This window comes from Haplochromis burtoni, unplaced genomic scaffold (genome assembly GCF_018398535.1).
Source record: "Haplochromis burtoni strain Fernald_Lab_line unplaced genomic scaffold, NCSU_Asbu1 Contig_108, whole genome shotgun sequence".
NCBI classification, from domain to species: Eukaryota; Metazoa; Chordata; class Actinopteri; order Cichliformes; family Cichlidae; genus Haplochromis; species Haplochromis burtoni.
In genome coordinates, this window is record NW_024582469.1 from 562,991 (window position 1) to 579,366 (window position 16,376).

A 16,376-nucleotide genomic window follows, 5' to 3' on the forward strand; every position below is an offset into this window, starting at 1 on the left:
ACCAGGATGTAAAACTATCTAAGCCACTCAGTTTTCGTACCTGTTGGAGATGGGAGGAGGTCATGTGACGTACTCATCTGTGCAGGTACCTCAGGGATAGGCATGTCGGGTAGGTGGGGTCGCAGCTCCCTCTCTGGTCGGAGGCAAAGCGCCTCATTAAATCAAATCAGTGCGGAAACAAGGTGGTGTTAGGACGGAGAGGACCGGTCTGCGGAAGACGCGCTTCAGCTTAAAGGAGAAAAAACTGCGGTCGACGAGACGATTTATCGGTGCGTGGGTTTGGATGTGGTGGTGATGGTTGACTTTCTGTAGCAGTTTAGTAAGTTTGCTGTTTGACTGAGTTAACAAGTTACTGTACAATGATTTTTTTTTTTTTAATGTAACCTAAAGGAATTTACGAGATTGCTTAAAAGGTTTAAGGAATACCACTTTGGATATGCGTACTGACGAAACCTGCCTTTCCATTTTTGACTGTAATGTTAGCATGCTAGGACCTTGTACCTGACTTTAAACCTGCCATACGCGGAACAGTGACCAGGTGTGGACAGACTTGACTAGAGGTTCAGGCCAGAGGGAAAATTAAGCACATTTAACCCACCGCTGTAAACTCTGCTACCGTTAAATAATGCTAATAATTTAGCGACGTTTTATCCCAGGCATGTGAATATATTCCCCGGTAAATTTGTAGGGTGCACCTTAATCCCCCCCACACGAATATCTAATGAGCCAATCACACAGAAGCAGCTCAGAGTATTTCGACATGTAGAAGTGGTCAAAGGAGCCTGCTGAAGCTCAAATCACCTGACATTTCGCTGCAGTGTTTACAGAGTGAACCCAAAGGTGCTCTACTGCTTCAAGCTGATGCAAAGGCAACAGATAACCACTTGGTATAGCAAAGGTATGCACGATAATAAATCTTGAAGGAGATGGGTGCAATAAAATGCTTTGAAATGATAGGAAAACTACAGTAAATAACTAGTTGTTAAAACTAAGGTGTGCCGAAGAGCATCTCTTGGGCAACAGCAGCAGAAGATCACACTGGGTATTGCTTCTTTAAGAAGAGGAATCTAAGGCTAATATTTGCACATGGTCATTACAATTGGACAACAGAAGATTGGGAAATATCTCGACTGATAAGTCTTAATTTTTGCTGTGATATTTGGAAGGGTCAGCATTTAAACAATATGAAAGCATGGGTCCTTCCTCCCTTGTGTTATATGTTCAAACTGCTGTTGGTGTAATGATTTCTGGGATGTTTTCTTGACACACTTTGGGCCCCTAAGTACAAACTGAGCATCATTTAAATGCAGTAACCTACCTGTTGTTGACCATGTCTATCACTTTATGGCCCCAGTGTACCCATCTTCTGATGGCTTCTTCCAGCAGGATGACAAAGCTCAAATCACTCAAACTGGTTTCTCACAGTCACCAAATCTCTATCCAGTAGAACACCTTTGGGATGTGGAGGAATGAGAGATATGTATCCAACAAATCTGCAGCAACTGTGCTAAAATGCCAGTATGAGCCAAAATCTCTTAGGGAATGCTTGTGGCACCTTGGAATCTGTGCCACAAAGAATTAAGTAATCTAGGAGCAGAAACTGGCAAAGTGTGTACCTAATGATCTGGCACGTCCGTGTGTGTATCAATAAACTCAATGACACACAACATAAAAAATAAAGTGAGTTCTTATTTGCACAAACTGGATTTGCTGCAAATTATTCTAAACAATAATCTTATTTAGCTTGATTAACTGGGAACTGATGATAAGCTGCCTCAAAATCCCATCAGAGACTGCATCCTCTGTCTGTGTGTGGTTTCCGACTTGTTAGAGCAACACATCACTACAGTGGGTACATACCAAAGCATTTTGTGGCTTTTAATCACTGCCGTGCTGCACAGTTTTTCACATTTGCTCTCTGCTGTTTTTAAAGCAGCTGTTTCAGGTGAGTCACCCTAAAATGATTTACACTGTCAGGATGTTTCTTAGAGTAACACACTCACTCCCAAGTACAGGTTACAAGATCTCTGCCGTTTCTATGAAGCTTGTTCAAAAACTGGTGCTCCTTTCTAATTATACAGCATGAAGGCACTTTACCACCAAGCATACAGTTTGGTGGGAAAGCTTGACTTGGCCCTTCCTCTTCCTCCATTATTTTACCACTGAAATTGAGCGCTAATATTTTATGGGTTAATCATCCCATTCACATAAGAAATATGAAAGACATTAGGTTAGGAGAGTGTAGCACTTTAATTAGCATTTCCTTCCCCTGACAGGCTGATCTGTGCAGTTTTGCTCATTTAGCTGGAACCACTATTCCAGGGCAGACAGCTGAGAAGCTGTTCGCTGGCACACAGACTCGGGGAGGGCAGGAATGCTTGTGAAGAAGAAGCCAATTTTGAGACAGGTGTGCGCACTACACACGTTTACTGTAAAAGTGTCTTTTATATGCCGGCATGGTCGGCTGCTTCCCTGTGCAAGCACGGGCGCTCTAAGCTGCACCCCCACGGAAGTAATGAAATCTGTTGTCAGCAAGACGTACCAGCGAGTGCACAAAATGAGCATCAATAGCTTTTTCTTGATGTTTATCAGCACGTGCCTTCTCAGACAGCCACATCATGTCAGCTCTGCAGATCCGTATCACAGACACACAGACTCCTCTTAAAGAGGGGCTCCATCCTGCACACAATCACATCCCTGTCTCAGAAATACACACGGCTTTACCTGTACAGAGGGTTTCTCTGGTCTACCTATACACAGATACACATATTTTAGTACGGCTATCTTTGTGGGGACCTGTCACTTACATAATACATACCACGCCCCCTTACCCTAACCATAGATGTCATTACTGAATACCTAAAGTCAAGTATTAACCTTCGGCCAGCTATGTAAGCTTTTGGGGTCCAGCATTTTGGTCCCCACAAAAATGTCAGATCCCACAAGCATAGTGGGCTTTTGTTGGAGCAAGTCCACACACAATTATATAACCATGATTTCATTGGATATAACATTAACTTACACTGAGTTGTTTAAATGTGCTCTAACATTAATTAGAACTGCTAATCTTAAAGCAGTCTTTACTTTAAAGGCCACTGCCTTTAAGGAGTGTTGTGTTTTGTCCCCATAAGAAAGGAATGCCCGTATAAGGTTACTTTCTAGGGAAATATTAGTCTCTATAATATGCATACCTGTTGGACCACACACAGTCTTTTCAGCCACAGGAAGGATATTTTAGCCCTGCTTATCAGCTCCCAGAGTTAATCAGATATTATATGCATCCCCCTTAACATTGTATGTGTATCAAACAGTCACAACATGTGCCTGTCATTGTAATGGTGCGGCTAACCTGAGGTCAGGTTGTATGCTTGCTTAACAGTTGGCATGTGTGATCAAATCATAATCAGTGGGTTTGTAGATGGCCGTGAGGCTATGTCAGAATATTCTGGTATCCCAGCTCCTGGGTGACCACTGTGGTAAACATGGATTACACTCTCAAACACACATATTTACATAGCTCGTATCTTGTTGGAATCCCCCCCACACACACACACACATCCAAAGTAGTTTACATCCTGCTTGAAGAAAGAGCTTCATTTGGAATGTATGGGATTCTTTTTAACCCAGACAAAACACTTATATGTATACATGCTGGTATCAAGATACCTTTGTTAAGTGAGTTACGTTCACTGGCCACTTTATTAGGTATACCTGGCTGGTACTGGCTTAGACCCACTTAGATAAATGTGCAGCAATGTGCAGCAATTGCATGATGCAGCTTCACATTTGTTAGCTGTATATCCACGATGTGAATCTCTCGCTCCACCACATCCCAAAGGTTCTTTTCTGAATTAAGAGCTGGTGACTCTGGAGGCCAGTTGAGTACAGTTATGTGTGCTGAGTATTGTTATATTCAAGGATCCAGTTTGATCTGAGCTTTGCAACATGGGGAGACCGTGGTCTTAAGGGGACGGACATGGTCAGCAACAATATTCCGGTAGCCTGTAGCTTTTAAACGATGCTCAGTTGTTTTGTCCTGTCTCTCAGAATGGCACATGTGTTTTTGATTATTACACTGTAAAATTAGTTGAAATAACTAAATAAAAAATTCTGGGCGTGTAGACGAATATCTGAAGAAGTGTATTGGATTTTGTTTTAATTTAATAACCAAAATAGAATTTAGTGGTTTGTTGCCTGAGGGCAACATTATGCTGTTAGGCCACTTTTCCCAGGGTAATAATACCAAAACAGAGCTAAATTATATCTGGACGTTTAGGGTCATTCCCACACTGAGAATGGTGAACTTGATGAGAGTAAAGGTAGATCCCAGAATCAGGTTTGAGGAAAAATTATTAAGGCATAGTATGAAAATATTTTAAAAAGTTTTTGCAACCACCCTGGTTTTTCTCTATGGACACTCTTTGAAAGGCCAAAGTTCAACCACTTAGCTACACTTAGCTATGAAAATATGGTAACAGTGCAGTCAGTCTTGGGTTACTTACCCCCTGGCCCCCCTGATTGAATGTAGTTGTGCCCTGTTGCTGATGACTTTTTCATTTTTACTTGGTAGGGTTACACAGACTTGTCCTCATGTCCCTTGGCTAGCACTATAGCACATTTCCTGAATTGTGTCAAGGCTTAAGTGGTTTTCCGTATAACACAAAAACTGCTCACAAAAAAACCTTTCTCACAATTTCTGGCTCCTTTGCCAGTGTCTCTGACATTTTGTCTGTCTGATGGATTATATTGCTAAAGTTTTTTTCACCTTGAGAATAACAGAAGACTTTCACTCGTGAACAAGAAACCCCCCCAGATATATGTGCATTTTAGTGCTTTTACTTTGCATTCTGGCTAAGTGTCCCTTTTGTTGTCGTTCCAGGCGTCCCAGGATGAACTTTCATATCTGCCTCTCCTCTCTCTTAACTGTGCTGCTTTTTCAAGGTCGGTTTATTGATTTTATTACTGTTTTGCCTTCTGTGCCTCAGAGCCATTAGTGGGAGGAGTGTTTTAAGTACTATTTTGGAATATCTGCTTGCGCATTATGGATGCTTTGTAAATAAAAGTCAGTGGATACAGCGCTGTGTCAGGGTTAGCAGTGGAAATAAATGCTAATATTAGGTATGTACTGATGGTTATGGTTGTTTTTGCTCAGGAAAAGTTTAATGTTCTTGTAAATATAGTGTTGAAAATGTTCATTGTGTTGGTGCTTGTGAGAACATTTAAGGCCCAAGTTTATGCCCTGCTTGATGGAAAATGTGCGGTGAATCACTGAAGCGCCTCTGGACCACCTGAGATTCTTTATGAGACATTTCACAGCTTTAACCTGTCAAGTCTCGCATCAAAGTGCTTTCCTGCCGCGTGTGCTTGACATGCTGCTTGTTTTGCGAGGCAAACTTTGCATCTCTTCCATTGCATTGTTCCCATTGACCAGAGTCCATCGGTATGTGCCTGAGGGAAGAGGCGGGAGTCGTGGGGCAATATAATCCTTGAATTGTTTTCAAAAATGACAGCTTTAGCCCCATCCTAACTATTTATTATGGGTCATTTTAAGACTTTGAACTTGAGCACACCAGACTGTCTTACCCTGTCAAGAGACGACACGCTGACAACACAGATAACATGTTTCAGTGCAAGATATCCATGTAATCCAGCCTGTCAAATTGAATTCCACAGATCGGGGCAGGCTAATCCCTGTTATTTTTCTGATTTCAGGGAGATATTGTGTTGATCTCGTGGGATTGATGCCAATTGACATCAACCCTTCAGCTGCAGGGTTTACATTTATTATGTTGTTCCTGATTTTTCTGCTAAATCGTCTTTCACACACATTAAAGATACAGTCATTCTGCTAGAGTCGCTCGGCTGAACAGATAGATGTTTTGTTCAGAGCACTGTGGGCCCCACACTGACCGTGAAAATGCCGCTTGCCAAGAACCTAAACGTCCACTGTCAGGAGTGCTTTGGGGCTGCGGCGTTGTTGGAATTCGAGGAAGCTGAAAGGGTCAGGATTGTGGAGAGGTCGGAGAGCAGAGGTCTGGTTTGCAGGTGGCAGGTTTCTTTAATTATTAGTGTTGTGCTTAATGTTTCATGACCCGATGAAGGCCTTTAGACCTATGAATGAATGGTTGAAGAAAAAAAAAATAAAGTCATGAGTTTTAAAAAATGATATTATTGCCACTTCAGAATTTTAGTTGTGCTCAAAATGTAACAATAAAAAATTGCATTGGTTTTATTATTTATATGTTGCACACTTTCCCTTTATTTATTTTTTTTACAACCACTGACATGTCTTTTGCTAGATGCATGTTGCATTTCACCATTAATCATCCGTGGCAGCCTGCAAAGAAATCAGATTTAAACAAAGGTTGTCAAAAATAATAAAAAGGACTCAAGGTTAGTGCTGAGTTTGCGAAAGTCTTGACACCCTGACGTAAGCTGGTTCCCTTCTTTCCTCTGGAAGAACAGTATTCTCTGCAAACTAGTTCATGCCCTTCTTGAGCATTTAAAGCGCTTTATACAACATGCCGTATTCATGCAAGTTCTTTCTCTTCTAACATTTACACACATGTATATATCGGAAAGTAACTTGGAGTTCAGCGTCTTGCCCAAGGATACTTTTGTAATGCAGACTGGAGAAGCCAGGAATCAAACCACCTACCTTCCAATTAGTGGATTACTATCCAACTGTCTATTCTTCCCTTCGCCAATCTAACAAAGTCAAAAAGGCCCAAAAAAATCATGTTTAAAAGAAAAAAAAATCAATGTCAGCCAGTATTTTTCTCCTCGCCTCTTACCGGACAACATCAGTGACAGAAATATGAGTGCAAAATATGAGGACAAAGCCAATGTCGGCACTAAATAATCCCATCAAACTTTTGTACACGCAACCTTTCTTTGATGTTTTCGGTTGCGCTTTATCGTCCGGCTCGTTTGACTTTTTATCACCTGTTTTAGCTGATGTGCAGGCACTAAATCAGCAAGACACGGACAGCCTGAAGCATTACGGGAGGACGAACTGACACTTTCTTTCTGACTGAAAAGAAGCACTGTGGTATTCAGAGTGTGGAATCTGTTCAGCGTGGCAACGCACGTTTGTAAAATCACTCAAGTGCTCCCTTCTCTGTGCCGAACAAATGCCTCTGTCGGACAAAAAGCCATGTTCACACGAAAACATGTCCTTGCTCTCCTCTGAGCCGTACGTGTGCCTGAATAGAAGAGCGTCCTTTGACTGAATGGAGCGAAAGAATGGTTTTCTTCACTTGTCTGCTCACATTAGCTTGAAATACTCAATTATCCATTAGAATAGGGCTCATGTGGGAGTCTATTTTGGCTTTAGGGAAAGCATCCAATTTATTGGTTATTTTTCTTTTCTCACGGCTCTATAGGATGTCTGAACAATGATAATAAATAAAGTTAACGTGAAGAGTAATGGTCTACAGGTCAGAGCATGGTTTTTTATATGAAGTATTTTGTGAATCTGAGACTGATGAAAAATTGTGACTTTTAATGGGAGCTGGTGAGGATCCAACTAAAATTAAGATATAAACAAATTGAAATTGCAATGATAATTTATAAGTGTTTGAAACCTTGTGGAGATCCGGACCCTAAATGTTTTAAGCTTGAATATGTTCTTTTAGATTACAGTAATCTAGATACATTTAGAAAATCAGTTAAATGTGTGATAAGCCACGTTTCACCTATTTCTAATTTATTCCAAGTTATTTTGGCCTCTCTCTCATAGGTTAGTGCTTCATATGTAAATTTACTGTGAATGTAGGTGAATAAATAAAGACTGAGTAAATATCTGACTGCTCTCTGTGTTGTTGGTGCCTGCTAGTTCAGCACGGCACCTCTGTGCAGGAGCTTCAAACCAGCCATGAGAACATTGTGAAAATCAACTCTGCAGGAGAAAGTGAGTACCTTACAAAATGGTTAACACATAAAATGTACAGTCATGTGAAAAACGAAGCACTGCTTCCATAGGTAAGTAGCAGCCAGGCTCTTGACTTTTTGATCATCAGGAGTCACCTCTGTAAAAGCAGCAGTTTTGGCAGTTCTGTGGTTTGGAGCATTCAGGTGTGTGTTGATGCCCAGCAAATTCAACCTAAGATCTGGCTGCGCAATCCTCTTAGAAACTGTATAAAACCAGAGAACTAGATCTCACATTCTACAGGCTTCAGCATGTTAAATGTTAAAGTTCATGATATCACAATTACAAAAAAGACGCAACAAGTATGTTTTTTTTGGAAGGGTTGCTAGATAAAAGGTGCCTGTCACTAATAAGAACATGACAGCACAGCTTAGGTTTGCATCTAAAAAGATGAGACCAAAGTGGAGATGTTTGGTCATAATGCACAATGCACAAACATCTCTTGCCACATGTCAAACTCAGAGGTGAAGGGGTGATGATTTAGGATTGCTTTGCTGCCATAAGACCAGGGTACCTTGTAGTCATCGACTCAACCATGAGTCAGTGACTCAAAGTATTCAGCCTAATGTGAGGCCATCTGTCCAACAGGTAATGTTTGGTCCAAATTGGGTCATGCAGCAAGATAAAGATCAATAGAACAGCAGAATCTACAACAGAATGGCTAAAAACAAGAGAATCAAGACACTTAAGTGGCCCAGACAAACCCTCAAGCTGTGAATAAGCAAATTTTAATGAACCGGAGGAATGCTGTTAACAACAATGAGCCAAAATACTTCCACAATCACGTAAAAGACAGATAAATTCTTACAAAAAATTACTTCAAGTTACTGCTGCTAAAGGTAGTTTTACAATCTACTGAATCAATGTTTTTTTTCACATGAGTGTTGTTGCTAGGAATTGTTGTGACATGCTTGGTCATGATGTCAACCTGCATCCCTGTAACTGGATGTAAGTCAGCTGAGCAGCACACAGTGAATGAGCCAGAGAGCCTAAATCAGAAATGGATAACAAATTGTGAGACAGAAATACTTAGAAGTTGGTGGTCTGTGTCAGTGGTGTATGTGACTTTTCTATAAGCAGATGACTCAAATGACAGACAGATGACACACGCTGCACGTGTAATGTGCCCCTAATGGCTCTGTTCATAATCAGCTGATGCACCCAGCAAGTACAAACGTGCATGAAAGAGAGAGAAAGCTTTTCGCTTGGTAGTAGTTTAATGTGTGAAAGGGAAAATATAAGAAAATAAAATGAGCTTTGACATGCAGAGTTTGTTTTCTCTTATTATGTCTAGATACTATTTTTGTCTGCAACGGTCCATTTGATACCCAGCCAGGAAAACCAATATAATACAGGAATGTGGGGAAGCTAGTGAATGAGTTTGGACCTATTGACCCATCTTCATCTGTACCCTCTGTGTGAATTATTCTGTGTGTGTTTGCTTTAATGGGAAGTGATGCAGTGCTCAGCAGTCATGGATATCCTCTTCCTCATGGATGGTTCCTACAGCGTTGGGAAAGGCAGCTTCGAGAGGTCCAAACACTATGCGATCAAACTCTGTCAAGCACTAGACATCGGAGCAGATAAGGTTTGGGTTGATCTCTTGTCTCTCGCCGTCTTCGCATCCTGTCAGTCAGTGCTCTTGTAATTTCTCCCTGTGCAGGTGCGAGTTGGTTTAATTCAGTTTGGCTCAACTCCTCGGCTTGAGTTTACCCTGGACTCATACTCCACCAAGCAGGAGCTGAAGAAGCAGATAAAGAGCATTTCTTACAGGTGTGTCTCTGCTGCCATCTGAGCACGAGTAGCTCAATATGTGAACTCAAGCCTTTAACTTAAGTTTGGTTTTGTATATTAATGAGTTATAACTATGAAGGATCCGGGACATAAATGAAAGCTTTAAAGAAATGTGGAAAATGTGTCTAAACAGGGTTTTTTTTTGACATCCATTATGAAATTAACTGTTTTAAATCATCTGCGCTCACTGGAGAAGCAGGCGACATTATTTTAAGATTTTAATTAGCAAGCAACACTTCTAAGGATGGAGTCAAAACATTTGTGGCTCACAGCTTTCTTTGATTTGGAAAACAGAGAGCCTACATTGGCAGGCGTCCTCTTTATTTTTTCTTCTAGCGTTTCCATTGTTATCAACTGGCCTGGAAGTGCAAGATGCTGTTAGTGCAGACTGAGATTACAAAACTGTATGCGTGTGTTATATTTGCCACAGAAGATTCAGTAGTTCATCTATTTTGACAGCTGAAAAAAAAAGACCTAGTGCTAACAAAATGGTATGTCCCTGTTGGAGGCATGCCTTTTTCTATGTTTTTAAAACCAGACTGTCATGTTTAAGAAAACAAATCCAAGAGTAAATGAATAAAAAAGGTGATAGAATTAGGTCGAACATATCCAGACTGGCAACATTTTCTTGTCCTCATCTTATATTTTATAAATCCCTTAAACTATGCTGACAGCAAAACACATACACATGCACACATGTGGCTAAGTAGCACCAAATGCTCCCTGAAAAGGAAAACAAATTAATTTCAGATTAGAGGCCCTCCACAGGTGGTCACTGGATATTGGATAAGTGCATAAACCGAGGAAGAGGATGGTAATTTGACCGTGTGTGTGTGTGTGTGTGTGTGTGTGTGTGTGTGTGTGCGTGTGTGTGTGTGTGTGTGTTGTTCACAATGTGGAAGTAACAGTTTGACCCACCAGCTGGTTTGAAGTGAGTACATAGAATTGAAACCTATAACCAGTCACATTACCACAAAATGAATTAATGTAGCGACCGACTCAACATCAGTAGAAATGTTATAGCAACTTTGGAAATGTTAGAGAACTTTATGCATTTTTATTGGATTTATTGCATTATTATCATTATTACCAGTGATTAAAGTAGCAAAAAAAAGTATTATCTGTTACCTTTGATGTATTATTACAGTAAACTGATCACTCCAATATAGCACATCACTGTAAACTTTATTCTAGTTCTGAAAACTACAATAAATTGCGCGTATTTTCATGCAACCTTTAATGACGTGAAATTGTCATATTCCATTCGGCCAGTTCAGCTAATCATCATAATTGATCCAATCTCTCAGAAACTCTGAATTAGGACATTACATCTAAAATTAAAATTACAATTTCAGTCAAAAATGTTTCAGTGGCTGCTTTGAAACTAATTGCTCCAGCCCACTTTAACCTCTGATTATTACCAGTAAAAGTCATGTAGTTAAGTGCTTAACACATTCATTTGGCAAGCAAAAGGTTGCGGTTCAAGTTCAGCAGGCGACACAAATCTCTGTGGTGTTTCACCAGAAATGGCATCTGGCATAAAATGCTGCCAAATCAAATGTGCAGACCTAGCTGGTGACGCTTAATGACAAGGGAGCAACTGAAAGCTGCTTTAAATGCAGATGTGTTTTTGTTCACATTGTTGTTTGAGATTATTGTAGTTCAAAGAAGCGCAAGTTTCTTAGTCTCAATATTTTGAAGATATTTGTGGAGTATATGCTCACACAGATCTGTTCTAAGGAGGTTAGATTGGCGAGGAAGACACTTGTAGCGTTTGTTTCAACACATCTGTCACCTGGAAAGGATCTTTTTCTCAGTGTCTACGCTTTGAAAATGAAAGGATGGACATTTATGTTAAACAAAAACAAAACCGAAAATGATTTAAATGTGTGTCACGAGGCCTGGGGTGATGAAACGCAGCCAACATACATTTAGAGTCCAAGAACTTAAAGAGAAATCCATCCAAATGTAATCTTTAGTTTACTTTGGCTGTGATATGCAGCAGTTTATTGACCTTGCTGACATCTGCTGTAGTACAGTACATGCGCTCTAACTCCTCAGTATTTTTCAAACAAAAACACAGAAATCCTGCTATTTCGCTTTTCCGAATTCTCTACCCACAGGGGAGGCAGCACCCAGACAGGCCTGGCTCTGAAGTACATCCTCAGGAAGGGTTTCCCAGGCGGCCGTAACTCTTCCAGTGTGCCTCGCATCGTCATCCTGATGTCAGATGGGAGATCTCAGGGCAACTCGGTGCTGGCAGCTGCTCAGCTCAAAGACACAGGCGTGGTTGTGTTTGCTGTGGGCTTGCGCTACCCCAAGTATGTTTGACAGCTCCACAATAAACTTTCCCTATAATAATTCATTAAAGTATGTGTACATTTCTTTATATACTAAGCCATCTCTATATGTTTTCAGATGGGAGGAGCTTCACGCTTTAGCCAGTGAGCCAACAGAGAGCCACGTTTTCCTCGCCGAGCATTTCCATGATGGTGTCAATGGCCTGTACACAACACTGAGCACGTTCTCTTTCTGCAACGCCACACCCGCAGGTTGGACTTTCCACTGACAACTATTCGTGCTTGTTTGTTAAAGAAGTGAATGGGAATCCTTTTCTCTAACATCCTTGTTTTGTGCTGCACTACCCCCTTTTTTCTAGTCCCTCATTGCTCAGTGTCCAGTCTCCTCCTAACCCCTGTCTCAACCCTGTTCTCCAGGCTGTCGGATGGAGACATTTCCCTGTGAGAGGAAGACACTGGAGACAGTTAAAGAGCTGCAGGGGAACTACATGTGTTGGAAAGGTTCCAAAGGCTATTCCCCATACACATCTCTCTGTCCCTACTACAGGCAAGTGTTTAAAGGTTTTACTTTCAAATGTCGTAGCTGCAGTATACAGTACTGTGCAAAAGTCTTGACACGGCTCATCTGCTGTAGATAGTTGTTTATTTTTTTTTTTAGATGTGTCACTACTTCTTTTGTCCTCCTATTTATCCAGATTTCTTAAATTCTTTAACAGTTCTTTAACCTGAAACTGTACAGCATGCTAAGTTGTCTGTGTAGAGACAACACGAGCATGGGGTGGCTCAGGACTTTAGCACAGCACTGTATAGTTTCCTAATATGATCTGTTTTGGACGTTGCATTGGATCTAAGTGTGTAACAGTGTTTTTTTCCCCCTCATTGCTCAATGAGCCACAAGACAGCAGTGGAACAGGGTAACTCCCATGTGTTAATGTGCTGTGTCAGTGTGAGGGTGATAATACAAAACAAGCTACAGCAGTGTAATTCTTTCAGACCCTCCCAGGCAAAATTAAAATGGCCTTTGACAAAATTAATTTCACACAACATTGCAACTTTACCACAGCAAAATGGCCCGAGGCAAGTGGAAGTAGACCATTACACTCAAGGTAAAACTACTTTTTTGGGGGAAAAGCAGAGAAAAGAAATAAGGTGTGTGCTGTTTCTAGTACCTGAAACTGTCTAGATGAGTGCTAGCAATTCGCATGACTGGCAGATCCAACTGAGATCTAAAATGCCTCTAGCCACTTATTATATGAATCAATTGATGGGTGGGGCTCAGGTAATATGTTTCTGTTACCTAATAGGGAAAATCAGAGAATGGCTTATGGGGGTCAGGAACTTACCCACATCACACCATCTAGAAGCAACTGTTTTAAATGCTAACAAAATATTTTGAATTTTGTGTTCTACAGGTACAACAAGGTTTATACGAGACACCAGACAGTCTGCCATAGAACAATTTGTCCGGGTAACAACCTCGTCTTGCCGCTTTTTACTTCTCTGAGATGCGGTAACTGCAGCTCACGCTCTTCATCTCTCTCTCCGCTGTAGATCCCTGTGATTCTCAGCCATGCCTGAATGGTGGAACATGTGTATCAGAAGGTTCAGAGGGCTACCACTGCGTGTGTCCTCCTGGCTACGGAGGAGACCCACACTGTGGTCAGTACACTCAAAGCTGCTGACTACATGCTAAGGCTATGTCGGATCTTGAACGTAGAGAGCAAATTAACCAAACCATCCATTTCTTCTTAGCTCCTGCATTATTGCTGGACTGCTCTGTAGACCTGCTCTTCCTGCTGGAGGGCTCTGCCACACTCACCATGGAAGGCTTTCTCCGCCTGAAGTCCTTCTTAAAGCGCTTCCTGCAGACTGTGATTGGCTCTAACAGTCCCAGCAAGGTCGGCCTGGCGGTGTTTGGCGGGGAACCACGAGTCGAGGCCCAGGTTGGCAAGTTCAAAGGAGACCTGAGCAGTCTTCTTAATGCTGTGTACTCACTTCAGCTAATTGGTGGTGAAACAAACACGGGCCAGGCCCTCCGCTATGTTACCCGCCATGGCTTTATGAGCGCGCCGGTCTTTGCCGATGTCGCGGACGACCTTCCCCGTGTGGTGGTGCTGCTCACCGCCACTCCTGCCGCAGATGAGGTGGTTGAGCCGTCTAAATATGCACGAGACAGAGAGATCTTCCTGATAGGAGTGGGACCTGACAGCTTAAAGGTGCAGCTGAATAACATCACAGGAAATCTGCAGAGGACCCTCACCTACTCATCACCTGATAGGCTCGCTTCCAAGATCCCTGAGCTGAGGGCCAAGATCTGCAGCGTGGATACGCAAGGTGCTTGATCTGATAGATGTGCTGAATATGTTGGAACATTAATGCCACCATTAGGTCAGATACTATTGCACGCAAAAAAAATCAAATTAGCTATCCATATTCTTTTTTTTGTTTCCTTTTCTTTTCCAGGTTGTCTGGGTCAAGCTGTAGATCTGGTGTTTGCCCTGGATGCTTCAGGTGGTGTGGGCCGTGATAACTTTGCCACCCTGCAGAACTTTGTGCGCAGTGTCACCGTCCAGTTCGACATCAACCGTGACGTGGCTCAAGTGGCCCTTGTGGCGTACAGTAGGAGACCCACCACTGTTTTCAAGCTGGACACGTATGAGACTGGTTCTTCCATCATTCAGGCTGTAGGTGACGCCAAGTATGTGGGTGGAGTGGCTTCGACGGGTGGGGCGTTGCTGCACATCCACTCTAATGTTCTCACCATAGCTAATGGCGCACGACCGGGAGTGAACAAGGCTGTAGTAGTGGTGACGGACGGCACCGGTGGGGATGATGCTGTCGTACCAGCTCAAAAGATAAGAGACAATGGAGTCTCAGTGCTTGTGGTTGGTATCGGCGATGTCCAGAGGGAGAGGCTGGTGCAGATTGCCGGTGCAGAGGAGCACATGATCTCAGTGCCGTCCTACGAGGATCTCAAGTACTTTGAGGATGTCCTGGTGCAGATGCTGTGTTCAGGTAACGATGCAGGGGAACTTGTCTTTTACCAAACCTCCTAAACGGTTTTCCTTTTCTGTTGATAAAGAACTGTGTGAAACTGATCTGCAATCTTTTCCCTTCACTTAGCCTTTTCAGAGATGTAAGATAGTTTATTTTAAACTTAACATGAAAAATAATTGGCTGCTTTGTGTTGATTCCTTCCTTTCAGAGGTGAAGAAACCTGTAAACCTGTGCAAGCCTAACCCATGTATGAATAATGGGGTCTGCATCTTGTCAGAAGGGAGCTTTCGCTGTCAGTGCCAAGGCTATGAGGGGCCGCACTGCGAAAGAAGTCAGTGACATTCATGAAAGTTTTCTTTCCTTATATCCTTAGTTTCTACTTTTCATAGCTTTGTCAGTGATCCTTCTACAAAACTTAAGTGCAAAAACAAAGACAAACTGATTTAGATATACATATCCTGATATAGCATTTGATCCCATATTAAAAGCTCATAAATTAAACTGTAAATGTAAATGGACAGAATTGGTTACAAGTCATGACTTGTTGTGTGGTTTGTTTGTAGGAAGCAGCAGGTCTTCATCCAGAGGGGATCTTCCAAGACCTGCTGGTCTGAGGAGGAAGAGCAGACAGAGGAAGAACCACCAGGAGCTTCTGCATCGCTACAAACTACACCGTTGGAGACATACTCCCTGACATGCCCTGCACTTATAAACACAAAGTATACACTGAGCATATGAACACTTAAGAACCGAGGATGCTTGCAGGTAGACGATGGAGCAAAGGGAGATCTAATGTTGCTTTGTTTTTTTGCTTCAGTGTTTACAGTTGCACACAGTGTCAGCAAGTGTCTGTACTGCTGAATCCATTTGTATGTTATTATTGTTGTCACTGTGCTCACTGTTGTGCAAATGTCTCAACACGGTTCTCTTGTATTTAAAGGATTTAAGCTTTTATATTATTAATCAGTGTCAGGATCCTAATGTTTTTAATGGATAATAGACACAACTTTATTTCTTTACATAACCAAAAAGAAGGTCCTCCCACTCCCTCCGTTTCCATTTTTAATATTACGCTCCATATTTTTACACGCAAATCCACTAAGCTGGTCGAGGTTCATTTGGAAGAAAAAAGTACATTCATATTGTTAAATTTAAATGTACAAAAGGTAGTTATACTCCAGTGAGGGGTGAAATAATTGAGGATTTCAAGAGAAGATGGCAGGTACATTTTGAATGAATTGATGGGAAGGAATCTGAAACTAAAGGAAGGAAACAAAAATGTTTCCCCTTACAGAAGTAAAGAGTTTATTCTTGTTATAGCAAAATGATACATTTTTAAAAACAAAAAAAATCAA

The 16,376-nt window shown here is 41.7% G+C and overlaps 1 protein-coding gene across 2 annotated transcripts; it reads left to right on the forward strand.

Annotated features, from left to right (window-relative positions):
* The first annotated feature begins 53 nt into the window (after positions 1–53).
* On the forward strand, positions 54–15,723 carry vwa2 (von Willebrand factor A domain containing 2). 2 transcript variants are annotated; one of them, XM_005928156.3, is made up of 14 exons: positions 54–319; positions 4,880–4,941; positions 7,838–7,912; positions 9,385–9,518; positions 9,594–9,703; positions 11,848–12,045; positions 12,143–12,276; positions 12,442–12,571; positions 13,437–13,492; positions 13,576–13,683; positions 13,777–14,358; positions 14,488–15,039; positions 15,230–15,352; positions 15,585–15,723. In XM_005928156.3, the coding sequence occupies exons 2-14, from the start codon at positions 4,890–4,892 to the stop codon at positions 15,713–15,715; spliced, it is 2,385 nt and encodes a 794-aa protein (XP_005928218.1). In that variant the 5' UTR covers positions 54–319; positions 4,880–4,889; the 3' UTR covers positions 15,716–15,723. The 2 variants fall into 2 exon arrangements, with proteins under 2 accessions (XP_005928218.1, XP_005928217.1); XM_005928155.3 differs by having other exon boundaries at positions 54–269.
* Positions 15,724–16,376: the final 653 nt, after the last annotated feature.

Excerpts from the sequence above, each read along its gene's own strand:
- vwa2 (XM_005928156.3), top strand. The coding sequence starts at position 4,890 with ATGAACTTTCATATCTGCCTCTCCTCTCTCTTAACTGTGCTGCTTTTT. Across the intron at positions 12,046-12,142 it reads GTGGGCTTGCGCTACCCCAA|ATGGGAGGAGCTTCACGCTT; the intron begins GTATGTTTGACA and ends ATATGTTTTCAG. Across the intron at positions 12,277-12,441 it reads CTGCAACGCCACACCCGCAG|GCTGTCGGATGGAGACATTT; the intron begins GTTGGACTTTCC and ends CCTGTTCTCCAG.